The sequence below is a fragment of the Aptenodytes patagonicus genome, chromosome 6, assembly GCF_965638725.1.
Source record: "Aptenodytes patagonicus chromosome 6, bAptPat1.pri.cur, whole genome shotgun sequence".
NCBI classification, from domain to species: domain Eukaryota; kingdom Metazoa; phylum Chordata; class Aves; order Sphenisciformes; family Spheniscidae; genus Aptenodytes; species Aptenodytes patagonicus.
In genome coordinates, this window is record NC_134954.1 from 64,996,257 (window position 1) to 65,013,767 (window position 17,511).

Genomic DNA, 17,511 nt, shown 5'->3' on the forward strand with positions numbered 1-17,511 from the left:
TATTTTCTGTCAGAAGAAAATGACGTAGTACTCGGCAATGGAGGAAATCAAAGACAACTACATTGACCTCAACTTGGGCATGTTTCCTGCTGACGTTTGTATTCCTCTAATTCTCTCCTCCTGGTCCCATGTTCACTTTCCTACCATCAGCTCTCACGCCAAGCATTCATTTTCTCTCTACTATTAGAAAGGTCTCTAGGTCCACATTAAAGGTCTCCTCCGAGCACCACCGAAATGCAAACGCCACCATCCCCCCGTTTCCTTTAGGAAACAACTTCCTATGAAATGCAGCTGTTTGGAGGAGGTCAGTTGCTTTCTCCGCAAAAGATGCCACAGAGAGCACAACCGTCCTCGCTTCGTTCTCGTTTGCAAGTGTCTGCTGAGACTTTTGCCACTTTCATTTGGGACATTTCTTACATACTAAATATAAAATGCAAACGCCTTTCCACAAGGCTCTCGCCGAGAGAGGAGCAGCTGCTGGTGCAGCGGCTTCTACCCCCACCCCATCGTCCTTGTACACCGTATCGGCAGCACAAAATAACACAGCAGTGTGAAAACACAGCCATGCCATCGGTGCTATGAACACCTACGTGACTCACCTCCTGCCACCCAACTTGACAGGTGAATCCTAACTAAATCAAAACTGAAGATCTTTCCTTTAAACTGACTTCAGCAGGTCACTTGCAACCCCCTAAGGTGCTGCTGGACACAGGGGAAGCCAAGAAAAAGGTGACACCTTCTGTTTACTCAGCTAATTACACTTTGTTATTGCTGGAGTGGCCACTGCAGCACTCGTGGACCCCTTCCACCGCAGCTCCCCGTGTCTTGAGATGTGTTTCCCTGCAAACACCTCTCGGGGATGAGGATGGAGGGAGGGGAAGGGGGCTCGGGATGCAAGCAGGGCCGCAGGTGGGAGCCCCAAACCTCCACCTTGCCCAAGCTGGAGCCGCCGCTGCAGGCTGAAGTCAGGCTGGGGAAGGTTAACGGGGGAGACTTGCACCCATGGCTCCTTGAAACCCCAGCAGTCACCTGCCCCAGCCCACCCAGCTCCCTCCTCAGCTCCCCAGCATGGCCCTGGGCAGCAAATCCAGTGGTGTGCTACCTGGGGCCAGCGCTGGTGGCACAGCTCACCACAGCCAGGGTCTAAGTGACCTCAGGGGTCTCTGGGGAGAAGATCTCCTTAATACAAAGTCACAATCCTCCGTTTTCATGGGCACAATGCTTAACGCGGGGTTAGACAGCAGAAGGCTACAAAGAGCAACTGCAAACACAGCCACTCTCTGTTGTTAGAAAACCTCCGAGTGCAATACAAGTACAACAAGTGCACATATAGAGAGCTCGATTCCTGCGGTTAAACACCTAAATTAATAAGGCATCTTCAGTCATACTCTAGAAATACTTACTCCTTGCAAAATTATGGGTTGCCTCTAAAAGATTGGTACCAAAGGACAGGGGACATGTCTGGAAGCGCTGAACTCTACCTCTGTCCAGATGTGTAACTTCACAAAGACACCTAAGAAGAAAACCCTGCGGGATTAATGCCTCCTGACCCCAATGTGTTGAACCCCCAGTTTTACCTGGATCAAGGTGTGTAAAGGACCCGATGACAAAGTCCAGCGTTGAGACAGCCAGTAGGAAGAGCAGCAGGAGCTGGAGCCTGATGATCCACTTCACCCCGGCCAGGTTGATCCCCAGCAGGCCCAGCAGGACAGCCAGGGAGATCCCGCGCACCGCCCAGATGTTGCTGAGGCTCAGGACATCTGCGATGGACTCTGCAAAGCCAGTGACGTACATGGCACCTGCAACGCACTGAAGGACAGAGCTCTGTGAGTGCCCCGTGGGAGAACAAGGGATCCCCATCCACAGCCCCCATGCTGGGCTGGGGGGGTCTCTGTTCAGACAGACATTTGCTGTCACAATACAATCTTTAAAGTTACTCTGGCCTACAGGGACTGAACCTTATTGCTGTAAGACAGCACACTGCCAGGCAGCATACCTACTGCCCGGGTAAACAGAGAAGGCCGGGTGCTAGGGCCCAGCAACTTTCCACTGGCTTTAAAATTTACCCTCCATTAATGCTCCAGGAGAAACCACACTGGCTTCTCCGAGAGAGAAAAGGATGAGTCAACCTCTAAGTTTCTTCCCTTCTTCTGTTTCTCTGAAGTAAAGGGTCCCAGTTCAACACCTGCCTGAAGAACAGCAGTTTGCTTCCCCCTTCATTGCCTCCCAGGGGTTATTTTTAACTCGCTGTTTAGTTTGGATGTAAAGTCTGATGTTTCACTGGCTCCCCATCTCGTTGCTGGAACGGAGCCTGCACTTTTGAGGAGAATGCATTGTGCAAGCCATGCCCCCTGAGCTCCTGGGAAAGATGCTTGTTTGTGTTGCTGCAGGGCAGGACATGCGCTCTGCCCCGGGTGGCTGAGAGTCTGCAGGATGGGACATCTGCAGCACAGGTTCAGGCCTCAAACCCCACAGTGGAGCAGCAATCCTAAATACCAGGACATTTCCCTCCAGAGGTTCCCACTAGCTGACATTTCAGCAACAGCCCTTTCCAGTGCATGGCATCCCCGGCAAACTAGGTTGGGGCACACAGCTGCACACCGGCACGGGTGGTGTGACCTTGGGTCCTGTGACCCCACTATCCCCGTCCACGGCTGAGGGATGTGAAGCATGGCTCCCACACGACTGGAAGGGAAAAAACCCCCACCCAAGCCAGCAAGAGTCAGAGCAGACCCCTCCTTTGCTGCAGATCCCCCTTGGACCGACCCACCACCGCTCCACTGAGGGTGTTCGGGACAACCTGATCCATACCCAGGATATGCGGGTTCATGCATGGTTTTCAGCAAGCAAGGTGCGTGGGATTCACCTGTTCAGACTCGGACACCTACAATTTGGAGATCCTGGAGAAGGATTCACTTCCATCATAGGAAGACACCTAGCACAGATCGGGTGAACTACACCCTGAAAGTCTCTCCTTCTCCTCGCTGGTAGCCCCACCGTGAGTGTCTCCACCAGAGAAGTCTCAGACTCTGCAGGGTAGTCCCCAAATAAGTGGATGTATTCTTGTTTACTTGTGTGTAGCATGGCCTACACCACCACTGAGTGGACCACACATGTCCTACACGGGTGCTCTCTCCGGAAAACAGGTCCCTCCTGAGCTAGCAGAGGACAACACCCCGCGCCGGCACAGCTCTGCTTGGAGCACCCACAAAAACTGCACTTGAGACCTGAAGCCAAAAAAACCCCAAACAGAATCTAGCTCCAATAAACGCATTAAAACCAGGTGCAGTTCTTGCCGCTCACATGAGGAAAAGCCCTGTAGACAGAAAGCAGTATCACCTAACCCCAACTCCCTGTACCTGACCAGCATCAGTTTTTGAAGAAGTTAAATTTTCTTAACTAAATAAGTTTTCTTTCCTTTCACGCCAAGGACGGCAATGTGCAAGGACACTCTGAAGGGAGCAGAGCGGAGCAAGCCTCTGACAGTCTTGGCACCGCAAGTCTCCTTGAAGCCTTTCCTCTGATGAACCATGAGCATCACCTGCAGAATGGAGGAGCTGGGTGCCCACAAACACCCTGCTGCTCCGCACACAGCAATGGCCAGGGCCCCAGTGGCACTGTGACACGGGCTGGTTTCTCATCAACTACCTGTCTTGAAATCAGAACTGAGTTCTAGGCTGAAATTTGCAGAAATCGGTCCCTTACAAGCCTTTGTAAACCACACATTTTGCTGGGCAAGGAACATAATTGATTTCAAGACCCAGACAAGCGCTGCCACTATCTTTGCTTTTGGCATTTTAGGGCTGGACCCTGGAAAACCTCTGCTTGCACAGACAGGTCTTACTGCAAACCACTCCAGGAAAGGAGACTGCAGAGAAAAGCACCGAACCCCGGCCTCATGGTTAGAGCTGCGGTGACCAAACACGCATCGGTCTCCGTAGGACCTAGTAGACGCATGCTGCATCGTTTAGTGCAATCTGATTAAGCCTCTCCTCAGGAGCATTCCAGGAGGACAACAAAGCCCAAGCGGGTCTCAGCTCACCTTGGCTGATGCAGCAGGAGCCCACCTCTGCAGCAGCCCCAGGGCACTGAGCCACCTCTCATCTCCCAAGGCATCAGCAGCACGTGGCCAGTCATTCCCCACTTGCCCCAGTCAGATCAGGGAATGGGGAATACCCCCGTTTCTGGCTGGACTCGCCTCGTGACGCAGGTTACAGTGCTCCATGAGCATCTTGTAGCGGGGGAGCAGCCTGCAGCTGGTGCAAAGCATGTTGGGCAGAAAACACGGCCAAAGAGAAGAGAAAGGCATCAGCTTTCGGGAGCAGGCAAAGCGTTCCTAAGCAAGCTGCCAGCTCCCACCCCGCAGCCTCCCGTGCGCACGGGATGCCTAGGCAGGGGCCGGGGCTGCCGCAGCCCAGCTTTTACGACCGTCAGGACAGGCTGCAACCTGATTGCTTTCCCAGACGGGGTCCACTTGGAGAGGGAGAGTGGAAAATATGACAGGAAGGATTCTCATGTGTGGCCCATTTCCATATCTTGGCTTGTAACTGTGTTCAGTTTGTATTTTATGGACACTTGCTTTTAATCTGGAGTGAAAGGAGAAGAGGGGATTATTTTTGGTTTGGGGGTTTTTAAGGGTTTTCAGAGATTGCTGCAAGCCAGTCAGTTAAAAACAAACCTCAATAAAAATGCTTCTCTGCTCACCACATTTTATACTGTTCATAACATCTTTAGAGGGGGAGGGGGTTAAGTAACTGCAGGTTTAAGAGATTACTTTCTATTCTTTATGTTTACTACTTGTGTATTTCGGTGCTTTACCATCATGATGGCTCCTTGGGGCCTTTCAGAAAACCCAAAACTGTGACTTTTGGATCTCAAGAAGTCCATTAGCTGTGGCCCTTACTGCTGCCCAGCTCTCCTCCCATACCAGCACCACTTCTGCTGGCTCCCGCAGAGAAGCGGCCAAGGCTTGCCTGGTCCCTAAGGACACGGGGAGCACACCAAGGCCAACCTGCCAACCCACAGCTGCTCGCTGTGCTTTAGGTGGCCACTCTGGCCTCTCCCGCTTCGGTTTAAGTCAAATCTCTCGCCAGCAAGGGCATGTCCTGGCAATGGGGGTAAATTGGGATGGGAGGGCATGTCCTGCACGGTTTGCTTGTTCAGACACCCAGTTCCTCCACCGTTGTGACCCATGCCAGGCGGCGTATTGCCATTTACAGGCTTGCTCTTGGGGAGCAGAGCGGGGCTGAATGCTCCCTGTGGTGCTCTCCCATGCTGTCCAGCATACTGGAGCATTACTCGGATTTTACTTGGAGCATTGCTTCCTGTGGCAGGAAAGCACAAGATTAGTATCTGCATTGCAAAGTTTCTAAATTTTCTTTAAATAACTTTTTTTTTTTTATTACCTGGCCAAAAATATAAAGGAGGCCAATGGTCCCCCCTACTTGACCTCCAAGGACAGTAGAAATCATGGAGTAGACTCCTCCACTTCCGATGCTGCACTTCTCACACACCCCAATTCCAGATAAGACCGTCACCAGGGCAACCAAGATGACAAAGGACACCAGAAACATGCCCATTACAATGCCAGTGTTTCCCTGGAATGAAAAAAAAGAAATCAAATAAAGATCAACTCACACCAGCTCTGTTGAGACAGAAAAAGGACCTATCCGCTTCTAGCCACCAGTGATCAATGAATCTGGAGTCATTACAAGTTAAAAGAAAAACACACACCCCTACTTATTAACATAACAGATTGCCAAATTTACAGTTCCTATTAGCGCCCCTTTGAAGAAGACCTGCCTCGCCCTGGGGCTGGACAGACCTTTGCACGAGCAGGTTCTGCTCTGTCACCACGCTCCTGCATGAATCACTGATTTTGTCCTCTGGTTTAAAAAGAACCGAGGTCAAACAATGATTCAGCCACCACGGGCAGGGGATCACCGCCTATTTGCATGTTTTAGAATGACATGCTTAAAAAAAACCCACTTTCATAACAAAAAGTAGTTTTGAAATTGAACCTCTGGGATTTGCGACAGCTGATGTATTAACAGCATCAAGCTCGCATTTTAATTTTTCAGAACATTTACCTTTAAAAACTCTGATCCTCCCAAACAATGAGATACCAAAGAACAAAACCCCAAAGGCAACACAGCGTGGAAGATAAATAACACTCTCATAAACCAGCGCACGCGGGGCCTTATCTGCAGGACGTGCGCCGAGTGGCAGGTGGCTCTCGCTCTCCCTGTGCTCGGGGGAGTTTTGTGCAGAGGATTCAGCCCCGCTGAAAAAAACCTCATTCCTGCTCGGGACGGAGGGAGGGCCCCGGGAGGAGCTGCTGCACCAGCCACGGTCTCGCTGTGGGGTGAAGAGCAAAAGCTTCTGAACAAACCCAGCTGCAGGTCCCTGTTGGCAGCTTTAAGGGCCAGCGTCACCTCTATTTTTGGGGGTTCAGTTTGGGTCGGATTTGCAGAAAGAGAAGGTGCTCAGTACCTCCAAAAGCATTCAAGCACCTCTTCTGAGCTCGGGACCTTCCAACGCTCTCGCACATGGCTGTAATTTATTTTCCAGGGTCAAAAGTTTTCCCTCATGCTCCAGCCCACCTTCCCCTGCTGACAAATCGCTCAGTCCAGTGCACAGTGATTCCAACTGTACGATCAGAAATCTCCTCCAGTGCCCAGCACTTTGTCAACGTCTGGCTTCCCTTCTCCTGTCTTTACTCATATTACAGGCCATGTCCACATCACTCCTTTCCAGCCTCGCTCCCTCTCCTCCTGCTCCCGCAATGCTCATTTCTGAGGTCACGCTAGCCTTGATGGGGTTTGTTTATCACCAGCACTAAAAGGCTGCTCCTCAGCTTTGGGGTTGGTTGAAATCCCAGACTCTTTTTTCTTTTCTTGTTTTTGTGAAACAACAGAAACATATCCAGGATGTTGCTATCATCATAAAATCCTATTTTGGTTCAGCATCCCGCTGCCTTTGACAGGGGCTTTATCTGGTCAGTAGGGAATGGAGCCAAGGTTTGCTATAAACGCAGCTGCTGGCTGGGTCAGCACCACAGCCCGCTACAACCCGATACTCCTTTTTTAAAAGGACAATTGTTCTTTTTCTTCAACAGCTTACCCTCAGGTTAATAGGGTTAATAAATACAACACGCTTCAGTTAAAAAAAGAAAAAAAAAAAAAAGCACACATATGCAAACATACACGTAGCCCTGGGCTTTTCCAGAATCTGCTGGTGGCACCAGGCTATGGCAGCAGCTAGTTAATGGGCAATTCAATGGTTCCCACAGAAGAAAGGGTTAACACGAAGACCAGGGAGAAAGGCTGGACTCACAGCAACAATAGCAAGCAGAGAAAGTGGGAAGAAAAAGCCCCCATTAAACACTGATGCTTACTTATGCATGCGTGTTGGAAGGGGTTAGTGCAGCTTTACAATAGTTGTCGAACATTTCAGCAAGATTAGGGTCTCCTGGAATTGCAAAGCTTTACCAGCCCCGGCTCTGGAAATCTATAGCAAAAGCCTGACTCTGCGAACAGCTCGACACATGACCGTCCTCTGCCAGGGCAGCTCTCTGCCAACCCAAAAGGGACTTCTCCTCCCTTCCCTTTTATGCTAGCTTCCAGCTGTTTCAGTTTTTCTTTTATTTACTGGCTTTATTTTTATTTGCGTTTGCTCCAGCAGTAACTTGCTTTCAAAGGAGACATGGAGGAAATAAGATCAGGAGGAAAAGGGAGCTAGGAAAATCATCCCGACTTCTCCACCACCACGACTGCAGCTCCCCTCAAAGCCTCCAGTGAAGCAATTTTCAATACAGTGTCTTCCTGTCTAAAACTTGCATTGTCTACAACGCAAGTGTCTTCCTGCTCCTTTTGGAAGATGTCCACCGTGCCTGTGACACGAACTCGTGCCTGTGACACAAACTCTGCCCGACGCTCAAATCCCACCTGTCCCTGGGGGAGCTTTCCTTCTTCTAAGGGGAAATTTTAAGGGACAACACAATGTTTTGCATGAGAAGGGGAGCAGAGAGACTCTTCCAGGCTCTGACCCTCAGTGAGATACTGTTCTGGATCCACAAGTGGAAGTCCCTTTGACAGCGATGACAATTTCACCTGACTGAGGACTCTCCATTGAAGACATCGGGGACTCTAACACTGACACATTTGGAAGAGACCTGCTTCAGTGGTGTTAGGAAGATGGCTGAGTAGCTGTAACTACGGCAATATGCTTTACCTGAAAAGCGGTTATTTTGTCTCAACAATACAACACCAGGGTGTCCCTGTTCATTGTCAAGGTTGGTTGTTGTGTTTTTCTTTTTCTTTCCTAAAGCTAAAATAGGAAACCACTCACAAAGACCACTTCAGCTTTACATTTTAGTGGAACTTTTTGAAATGCTACAAAATACCAGAGGACGTAAGCAACACCTACAATGAACAGCACAGAATCCAAAACACTTGGGTGGTCATGGAGATACGAGGTAAGGAGGTGAGGAGGAAAATGCCTATTCACACATTCAACCAAGTCAGCACTCACTCACCACGAGCCATCCCGTCCTCAGGAAAAGAACTACTCCAAAAATGTTGATCATGCAGGAGGTGAAGACGCCATCCCATGTTCCAAAAAGCACCGGCTCCCACACAAACAGCTGGATCTTCCACCAGGGCTTGGTCTGTGTTTGAGATACCTAAAGGAAAGCAGAGCCTTCAGTTTTACCTCTCATGCTTTACAGGCAGGCTGTAGAAGTGGTGCAACAGCCAGCCACCAACAGTGGGATGGCCACCAACAGCTGCTAAGACACCACTTTGCTGCAAGTTGTCTCTAAGACGAAGGTGCAGCAGAGCTGTCGGGATCCCTGGGCCCTGAAAGAGAGGGTTCCCTGTAATACCCTATTTATATTCTTGTAGGATAAGCAGCAACAGAATCCTACTCAGACTCACCGAATTAACCCCATTGGCAACGTTACATGAACCAAAAACACGATTCAAGGGGTCTTTTACAGAGCCTACAGCTATACACTGTGCTTCTCCTTCTGTCCCTGCCAAGCACCCCACCAAGACAAGCAGGGTCCTCAGTGCACTGGAGAAGTCTCTTAGATGAGATGACAAATGAGGCTGGACCAACTGGGACTGACAGAGTAGGTTAAGATGGTCTTCCCATCACACACAGTCATCTCTGACCAGGACACTACGCTTCTAGAGGAGACACGGGACTCTGGTACTTGGGGCACCAGAGAACTTCAGAGCTGCTGGACCTGAGACCTGAAACTCCAGGGAAACAGCAGTTTTCCTATTGCAACTGCTCTCTCCTGCCCTCTGGAAACCAAGTCCCCTCTTTCCCTTTCTAAATAATACATCTCAGGTTTACGTAGCAAAAAGACGGGCAGTTTTGCTACTTCAGTCCTGTTTACCTGCCACAGAGGTGACCAGGAGTAGGTACAGAGACCACGGAGATGGAAACTTGGGCTATGAAGGGAAATGCTCTCCTGCATACCTGCTGTGCTTCCTCGTGGAACAGCTCTTGGACATATCCCTCACTTCTGGCACCATTCAGGCTGAACATCGTATCCTTCGCGTTGCCTCTGCCTGCCCAACGCGCAGCTCTACAACAGGGGAGGCTGATCCAAGCAGAATATCAGCTATTCTCCTTGGTCAAATTCCTGCAGTGCTGGATGCTCCGTTGTAGAAGATTCATGGTTTTATTGCACTTTACTGTGAAAGCAGGAAAGACAGAAGACATAACTGTTGCTTTCTTAGTCTGCAGAAGCACAAGGCTATTACTCAGACGGAGCTGACAGCGGCTCGTAGCAGATACTGAACCACAGCAAGCAGAGAGCAATACTCCCCCAGCACCCTCCCAGGGCCTGCCCGCGGCACAGGCTCTATCATCAGCCCCATGTTTAACAGCCCTTGGTGGCCTTTTCTGAATCTATCCACACCCCTGGCGTCCCCAGCATTCTGCAGCACTGGCTCCACAGCTTCCCTGTGTGCTGTCTGGGAAAAGTATTTCCTTTCATTGGTTTTAAATCTGGTGCCTGGTAATTTCATTGCATGCTCCTGTCCTCCAGTGACATGGGACACATGAACTATTTACTTCCCAACACCACTAATCACTTCACAGCCTTGATCACATCCCCTTCAGCTGTACCTTTTGCAAACCAGAGACCTGCCGATGTAACCTCTCCCCGACAAGTGACCTCGTCACCCCGCTATGACCCTCTTCCAGTATGACAGAGAGATAGAACTGGAACAGCTGAAGGTGTCCACCACCACAGACCCACAGTCTGCATTCTTCATGCTCTCAGCCACATCCCCTGCACCGATGAGCAGGAGCCTTTCTTCATGGTCATACCCACCCTTGGGGGTACAGTCATCTTGCCTGTAGTGGCCCGACTTCAAATTTGTACCTGCCACAGGCAGGCTCTGGCAGTGGGTCAGGCTTAATTCAACACCATTTACGTACCAAGAAAGCAGCATCAGGCTTTATTTCAAAGATAACTTAACACATCTTTACAGACGGGGAAAGCTAGCACAAGCGTTCCTCTGCCTCAAAATTGCTGGTTCCTCTCCTCCGTGGGCTGGTTTTCATAGGAAGATCTCCCTCTAATTGTGGAGAGCGGCTTTTATACACCTCCCTCCAGCTGGCTGCAAGTCTTAATTTCCCCCAAATGGTCTTGTGATGGCCATCAACCAGTTGCCCACAGCCTCCCATGCCAGTTGCCAACAGAGCCTTTCTGGCTGTTTCTCAGCACAGCTACACCATGCCTAGGTAACACAGAGGGCTGCAGCCAGAGGGAAGCAAGACATGCTCCACAGCTGTGGAGAGGGCAGTTTGTCTGGATCATTGGCTCTCCTGGGGCCAACACAGTTTCCTGGCCAGTTGAGCTCACATGCTTATAAGAACCAACCATGATCACACAAGGCTTGTACCAATGGCTGGACACCTTATCTGAGACCACAGACCCAACTTACCAGGGCACAGTGTAGGAATCTCTGACTCCTCAAGCTTGCAAGCTATGGAGACAAGACAACCAACAGAAATGTGCTTTTCCCATTTCACAGGGACAGAGACACACAGGAACTACTTTGGGTCACTCAGGATTTCTTCATCACGGTCTGAATCCCAGCTCTTGAATCCCACTTGGTCTGGAGAACAAGTCTTATGAGGAGCGGCTGAGGGAACTGGGACTGTTTAGCCTGGAGAAAAGGAGGCTCAGGGGAGACCTCATCGCTCTCTACAACTACCTGAAAGGAGGTTGTAGCGAGGTGGGTGTCGGTCTCTTCTCCCAAGAAACAAGCGATAGGACGAGAGGAAATGGCCTCAAGTTGTGCCAGGGGAGGTTTAGATTGGACGTGAGGAAAAATGTCTTTACTGAAAGAGTGGTTAAACATTGGAACAGGCTGCCCAGGGAAGTGGTGGAGTCCCCATCCCTGGAGGTATTTAAAAGATGAGTAGATGAGGCACTTAGGGACATGGTTTAGTGGGCATGGTGGTGTTGGATTGACGATTGGACTCGATGATCTTAGAGGTCTTTTCCAACTTTAATGATTCTATGATTCTATGATCCTGCCCTTATTAGTCTACTTTTAAATACCCTGTAATAAATAACCAATGCTGCCACTGCTCCACCACGGTGTTTCAGCTGCAGAAGGTCTCCTGCAGCTGGGGTACAATGGCCAGCACGTGAGGGTTTTTTTCACCCTGTCCACATGGCCAGTTATGCAGCACCAAAGCCGTAAGAGTTCATTGATTCCCTGCTGCTCCCTCCCCTCTTTTTGAAGCAAATAACCCTTCACAATATCACAAATGGTTGCTGTTACAGGGAGATTGGGGCTTCAAGCAGGGCAAAGGCAGCAGGAGCAGATGAACTCTAAAGAAACAAAGCTCATGTTTTCATGCAAATAGCCATAGTAATAAAAAAAGGAAGAAAATACACAACATTGAAGATTACAATTGAAGAGCCATATTCTCCTAAGATTCCCCAACGCAGCCCTTCCTCGCCAGAGATTTCACTCAGTAAAGGATTCACTGCGGTCATCCAAACTCCTGTCTTTCACAGCAGTTCCAGCTGGATGTAGAAAGAACAGGGAGGCTGCAGCCCTGCAGCCCCCAGCTCTCCTAAACCACTCCACCCAGGGAGCCCAGAAGGAGGTGGCCCCGACCCCTTGCAGCAGCTCAGGGTGGCTGAAGCCGCTCGTTCAGCACACCCTGTGTGTAACAGCATGGGTAGGTTTGATGCACCCGTATTATCAATCTGAAACTTGCAATATGCAGAGAGAAGGGCTCCACGCGTGGATTTCAGACCTGGAGCTCACCTTGCAGGAAACGTTACCCTCCAAGACATTTAAACCCCCTTATCTCACAATTTCCTTCCTTTTTCTCAGCGTTAAAACCCCTCTCCTGCCCTGTGCTTCCGTGCCCTTTCCGCTTAGCCCCGCTCCCCTTGGTGTAAGAGCTTTCTCCTCCGCAATCGCAGGAAATTGCCTCTCCACTGTTGCTCCTCTGCGGCGCTTCCAACCGCCCAATACCTTATTACTTAATCCTGCAATTGTTTACATCCCTCTTCAACGTATGGAACCATTCAGCCCTACGAGGTAACCGAAGCAAACACAGGAAGGGGTGTAAAGCGCAGAAGCGAGAGCTGAACAAACATGCCAGCACGGACGCTGCATGCGCAGCCACATCCCGATCCACGCGACGTGCACGTATTTTTGCAGTTTAGGGTCTGAAAGTGGAAAGTCTTTGAGGCAGGAGCCGCCTTCTTGTCCCATGCAGCATGCTACCAGCGCAGCGTGGTTTCCAAGTTACTGCACAGCACAGAGATGTTTTGCGGCAGTATTATCTATCTAGGTCACCAACCCAGCGGAAGCTTTTTCTGCTATACAGGCTAGTCTGCCAAAAAAACCAAACAGGCACAATTTTCCTCTAATATAAGCGAGCCTCTAGCTCAAAAGTTAATTGATACTACTTTTCCTAAAGTTTCTGCCAAAGACGCTAACCAGTCTATAAATTAAAGAAGAACGCTTGTTTTAAACTTTCCATACCGTTTAGCACTAGAGAGAACAGAAGAGCATCAGCAAACCTCCTCGCAGAAACATTACAAAGGCTCGTCTCCTTCTCCTGCGACACTTCTATATTTAATTACAAAACCAGATTCCTACAGATGACATTTCTGTGCCCTCCGCATCCTTTCAAAGCAATAATATTTTATTAATCGTCACATTAAAGCAATTTCTGAGCTAAGCGTCGCTGCTCTGAGCTACTCAACAGCTGGCTGATTTTGAAGAGGAAAGGTTAACGCCTTCCCAAGCACAACTGCGTGTGGTCCCACGACCTCCGAAGCCTCCGTCCCTGCCAGAGGAGGTACTTCAAGCCTCCCTCCCTCAAGGGACCCAGGAGCCAACAGCACTTTAGTTTTAATAAATCCCCTCAACTCCTCTCCAGGTCAAGTTCTTAAAAACACCTAATTTAGGGGACCCTGAGGAAGGCAGGAATTAAGGGGAAATAAAGCAGCCATCAGTGCAGCAAAGGTAACGTCACACATCCGAGCGCTCGGTTATTCCCAGTTATTCATTTACTGCAATAGCCAGGACAATTACCAAACTCCTTTTGTTTTTACTTATCTCTGCAGCGTAACTAACGCTGCGGAACACGAGAGGTGGGAAGCAAGCCCGGGCTCACCCCAGCAGCTTTAACTTCCCGGTGCGGTCAGACGGCTTTGGTTTTGCAGAGGCCGCGGCGGTGCCAACACGGTCGTGCCTCCGCCCGCTGGCCCCGCTCGGGGCTGCCGGCCCGGCCCGGCTCGGCTCGGCCCATCGCCGCACCGGGGCTGTGCCCACCCCTTCCCGGAAAACGCTTCAAGTACCTGCTCGCTCTTCTTTTTTTCATTTTCCCTTTTTTTTGCCTTTTTTCCCTCCTTTTTTTGCTTTTCCTTTTTTTGCCGTTTTTTCCCCCTTTTTTTTTTGCCCTTTTTTGCCTTTTTCCTTCCTTCCTTTGCTTTCCTTTTTTTGCTTTTTTCTATTTTTTTGCCTTTTTTGCTTTTTTCCCTCCTTTTTTTTGCTTTCCTTTTTTTGCTTTTTTTCCTTTTTTTTTTTTTGCTTTCCTTTTTTTGCTTTCCTTTTTTTCCCTGTCTGGTTTTTTCTTTTTTTTTTTTTTTTGCCTTTTTTTGCTTTTGTTTTGTCTTTTTTTTACTTTTTTCCTGCTTTTTTGCTTTTTTTTTGCCTTTTTTTTGCCTTTTTTTTTTTTTGCTTTTTTTACTTTTTTTTTTTTGCCTTCCCCCCCCCCCTTTTTATTTTTTACCTTTTCTTTCCCCCGTTTCTCTCCCCGCCCCCCCCCCAGCGAGCTACCGCAATGCCCCAGCCGGAGGGAGCAGCGGGCAAAGCAAAGCAAGGTGCCACCTGCGCGGTCCCCGGGCTGCCCCCGCCGCTTAGGCTTGTCCCCCCGCCCCCGGGCTCGGCCCCGTTGGGGGGGGGGGGGGGGGGCGCGGGTGCCCCCGCCGCCCCGGCCCCACTCACCTGGCGGCGCCCGGGCCCTCCCTCCTTCCCCGCCGGCCGCCGCCCCCGGCCCGCTCTCCCGCGGCGCCGCCTCCCGCGCTGGGCCGGCCCCGGGCGGCTGCCACGTCTGCCCGGGCAGCGCTGCCCCCCCCCCCCCCCCCCCCCCGCCGCCCCGGCGGGCCGTGCTGCGGCCGGGCACGGAGCTGGACCTCCGCGGCGGGGAGCCCCCTGCCTACCTGCTCAGGCTTATCTACGTGTTTTTGACGGTTTCCACTCGCGCTCAGGGAACACGCCGGTTATTTCTTCGGGGGGGGGGGGGGGGGGGGGGCTGAGGCACTTCAGTGCCAAAGCGCTCGGCAGCGGCACGCGCGTCGCTGAATGTAGGAAACCGAACTAATTAGGGTTTAGGAGCAGACTTCCACTAAATCGGAAATTCTCAGGAGTCTGACAAAAAAAATAAATAATAAAATTCATAGCTGCTCGGTTTCAGCAGGAGGGAAAGCTGCCAGCCACAGGGAAACGGGACTCCCGATTCCGCATAGGAGCGGTCACAACCTGGTTTCAATACGAACTCACTTCAGCGTAACTTCCCTGTTCAGGGCTGCCAAGAAACCCTGTGACCCTGCGTAGACAAAACTCCATCTGCCTTAAAGGCATGAATTTTGGATAGTCTGAGTGTAAATAGGATCAATCTAAAGCTAGACACCCTTCCTTAGAACTTGAATAGCATCCACTGACTTCGTTTACTTCCAAAATGAAGTAAGGCAAAATGATTAGGGCCATTTTAAGTTTTCAATAAAGTATCCATACAAGACATCCATGTAATCTAGCGAACCTGCTTCGATTTTCCAGTGTCCCGCAGAGAGAAAGCGTAAACAAGCCTTTACTGTTGGACAGAAGCAGCAAGGACAAGCGAGTGGCAGAAAAGGAAGGCAAGAGTTCAGAGAAGACAGACAACTTCTCCAAGGAGGATGAAGCCTAACTGAGAAAATCGGCAGGCATCGCCCCAAGATACCCCATTCCTGGAATATTTTGGAAGCTCTCCTCTGGCTCCCTTCTCTTTACACTCTTCACAACTACCAGGGAACAGGTTCAGCCAGATTCTCTGACCTTGAGGGCCAGTGCAAAATCTGAAATAAGTATCTTCGATTTGTTGCACAACTGGTGAAGACTTGCTAATTCACTAAGGACCGAGTCCTGTGGCTTGCCTGCAGGCACGTCTGCCCCCACACACACATGCGCACGCTAAGCAAGAGCTAAAGAAGTTTCTTGGGGCAGTTGCCGCTGCCACCCCCCACTGCTGAACACTCCTTTAGGAAATCCTGCCTCCCCGCTGGAAATAACCACTGCAGAAATCCAGCAAAAGGTATTTTCAAGGACCACACTGACTCATGAAAATCGCCAAGCACTGCTGTTAAAAAGCGCTTTCAGGAGTGCTCGGCGTTGGTCTCCGTCTGGTCCTGTTTAAGTCATGGCAATTTTCAACATTTTCCTTCTTGGCAAGAGAATCCAGCTGGCAGCACTCCTTCAGCGGGGCTGCGTGCGTTTCTGAGGAGCACGCTGCTTTTCCATACTCGGCACATGAGCAAAACCATAGACTGACACACACTGTCACTTCTCCAAGGGCAATCAACAAGGGGCAGTCATGTGCAAAGCGGTTTGCTTTCTTTGAAGAACAGGCTTTGAAAATAAAGAGGTAACCCGAATGCAAGAGAAGCGGCTCTAACTTAGATTACTCATAACAAATATGTGATGATGTGGAATGGTATAAATTCCCCCAGCGCACGCTTGGGATGGCTGCGTGACTCACAGCTGGCTCAGCCATCAGTGTATTCATGCAAGCCTTCCTCCACAGCGCTCCGAGGTCTACAGCACCTTCCAGGAAAACCATCGCAAACCATTTGAGAAAGTTCTTTAAAAAGCCTAATTAAAAATTCTCTCTCCTTATGCTGAGTACTTTAGAATCATAGACTCATAGAATCATTAAGGTTGGAAAAGACCTCTAAGATCATCGAGTCCAACCGTCAACCCAACACCACCATGCCCACTAAACCATGTCCCTAAGCGCCTCATCTACACGTCTTTTAAATACCTCCAGGGATGGGGACTCCACCACTTCCCTGGGCAGCCTGTTCCAATGTTTAACCGCTCTTTCAGTAAAGAAATTTTCCCTCATGTCCAATCTAAACCTCCCCTGGCGCAACTTGAGGCCATTTCCTCTCGTCCTATCGCTTGTTACTTGGGAGAAGAGACCAACACCCACCTCGCTACAACCTCCTTTCAGGTAGTTGTAGAGAGCGATGAGGTCTCCCCTCAGCCTCCTTTTCTCCAGGCTAAACAACCCCAGTTCCCTCAGCCGCTCCTCATAAGACTTGTTCTCCAGACCCCTCACCAGCCTCGTTGCCCTTCTCTGGACACGCTCCAGCACCTCGACGTCCTTCTTGTAGTGAGGGGCCCAAAACTGAACACAGTATTTGAGGTGCGGCCTCACCAGTGCCGAGTACAGGGGCACGATCACTTCCCTACTCCTGCTGGCCACACTATTTCTGATACAGGCCAGGATGCCATTGGCCTTCTTGGCCGCCTGGGCACACTGCCGGCTCATGTTCAGCCGGCTGTCGACCAACACCCCCAGGTCCTTTTCCGACAGGCAGCTTTCCAGCCACTCTTCCCCAAGCCTGTAGCGCTGCATGGGGTTGTTGTGGCCAAAGTGCAGGATCTGGCACTTGGCCTTGTTGAACCTCATACGGTTGGCCTCGTCCCATCGATCCAGCCTGTCCAGGTCCCTCTGCAGAGCCTTCTACCCTCGAGCAGATCAACACTCCCGCCCAACTTGGTGTCGTCTGCAAACTTACTGAGGGTGCACTCGATCTCCTCATCCAGATCATTGATAAAGATATTGAACAAGGCCGGCCCTTTAGCTCTACTGGGAGGAAAAGGGGGGAAAATGCAACTAAAAGCTGAAATTGTTTTATCAAAGTCTAATTCTTGGGTGCTTTCAGGGCTAGCAACGAACGCTGTG

The 17,511-nt window shown here is 50.4% G+C and overlaps 1 protein-coding gene across 1 annotated transcript in view; it reads right to left on the reverse strand.

Annotated features, from left to right (window-relative positions):
* SLC12A8 (solute carrier family 12 member 8) overlaps nucleotides 1-14,538 on the reverse strand; it is a 57,119-nt gene extending 42,581 nt beyond the window's left edge. Inside the window, exons 1-5 of the mRNA XM_076343010.1 lie at nucleotides 14,511-14,538; nucleotides 9,490-9,707; nucleotides 8,537-8,683; nucleotides 5,406-5,597; nucleotides 1,578-1,809 (exon numbers count right to left, since the gene is read on the reverse strand). Of these exons, the coding sequence (XP_076199125.1) occupies nucleotides 1,578-1,809; nucleotides 5,406-5,597; nucleotides 8,537-8,683; nucleotides 9,490-9,558 (640 nt within the window). The 5' untranslated portion in view covers nucleotides 9,559-9,707; nucleotides 14,511-14,538. The remainder of the gene's footprint in view (nucleotides 1-1,577; nucleotides 1,810-5,405; nucleotides 5,598-8,536; nucleotides 8,684-9,489; nucleotides 9,708-14,510) is intronic.
* Between the last annotated feature and the right edge of the window lie 2,973 nt (nucleotides 14,539-17,511).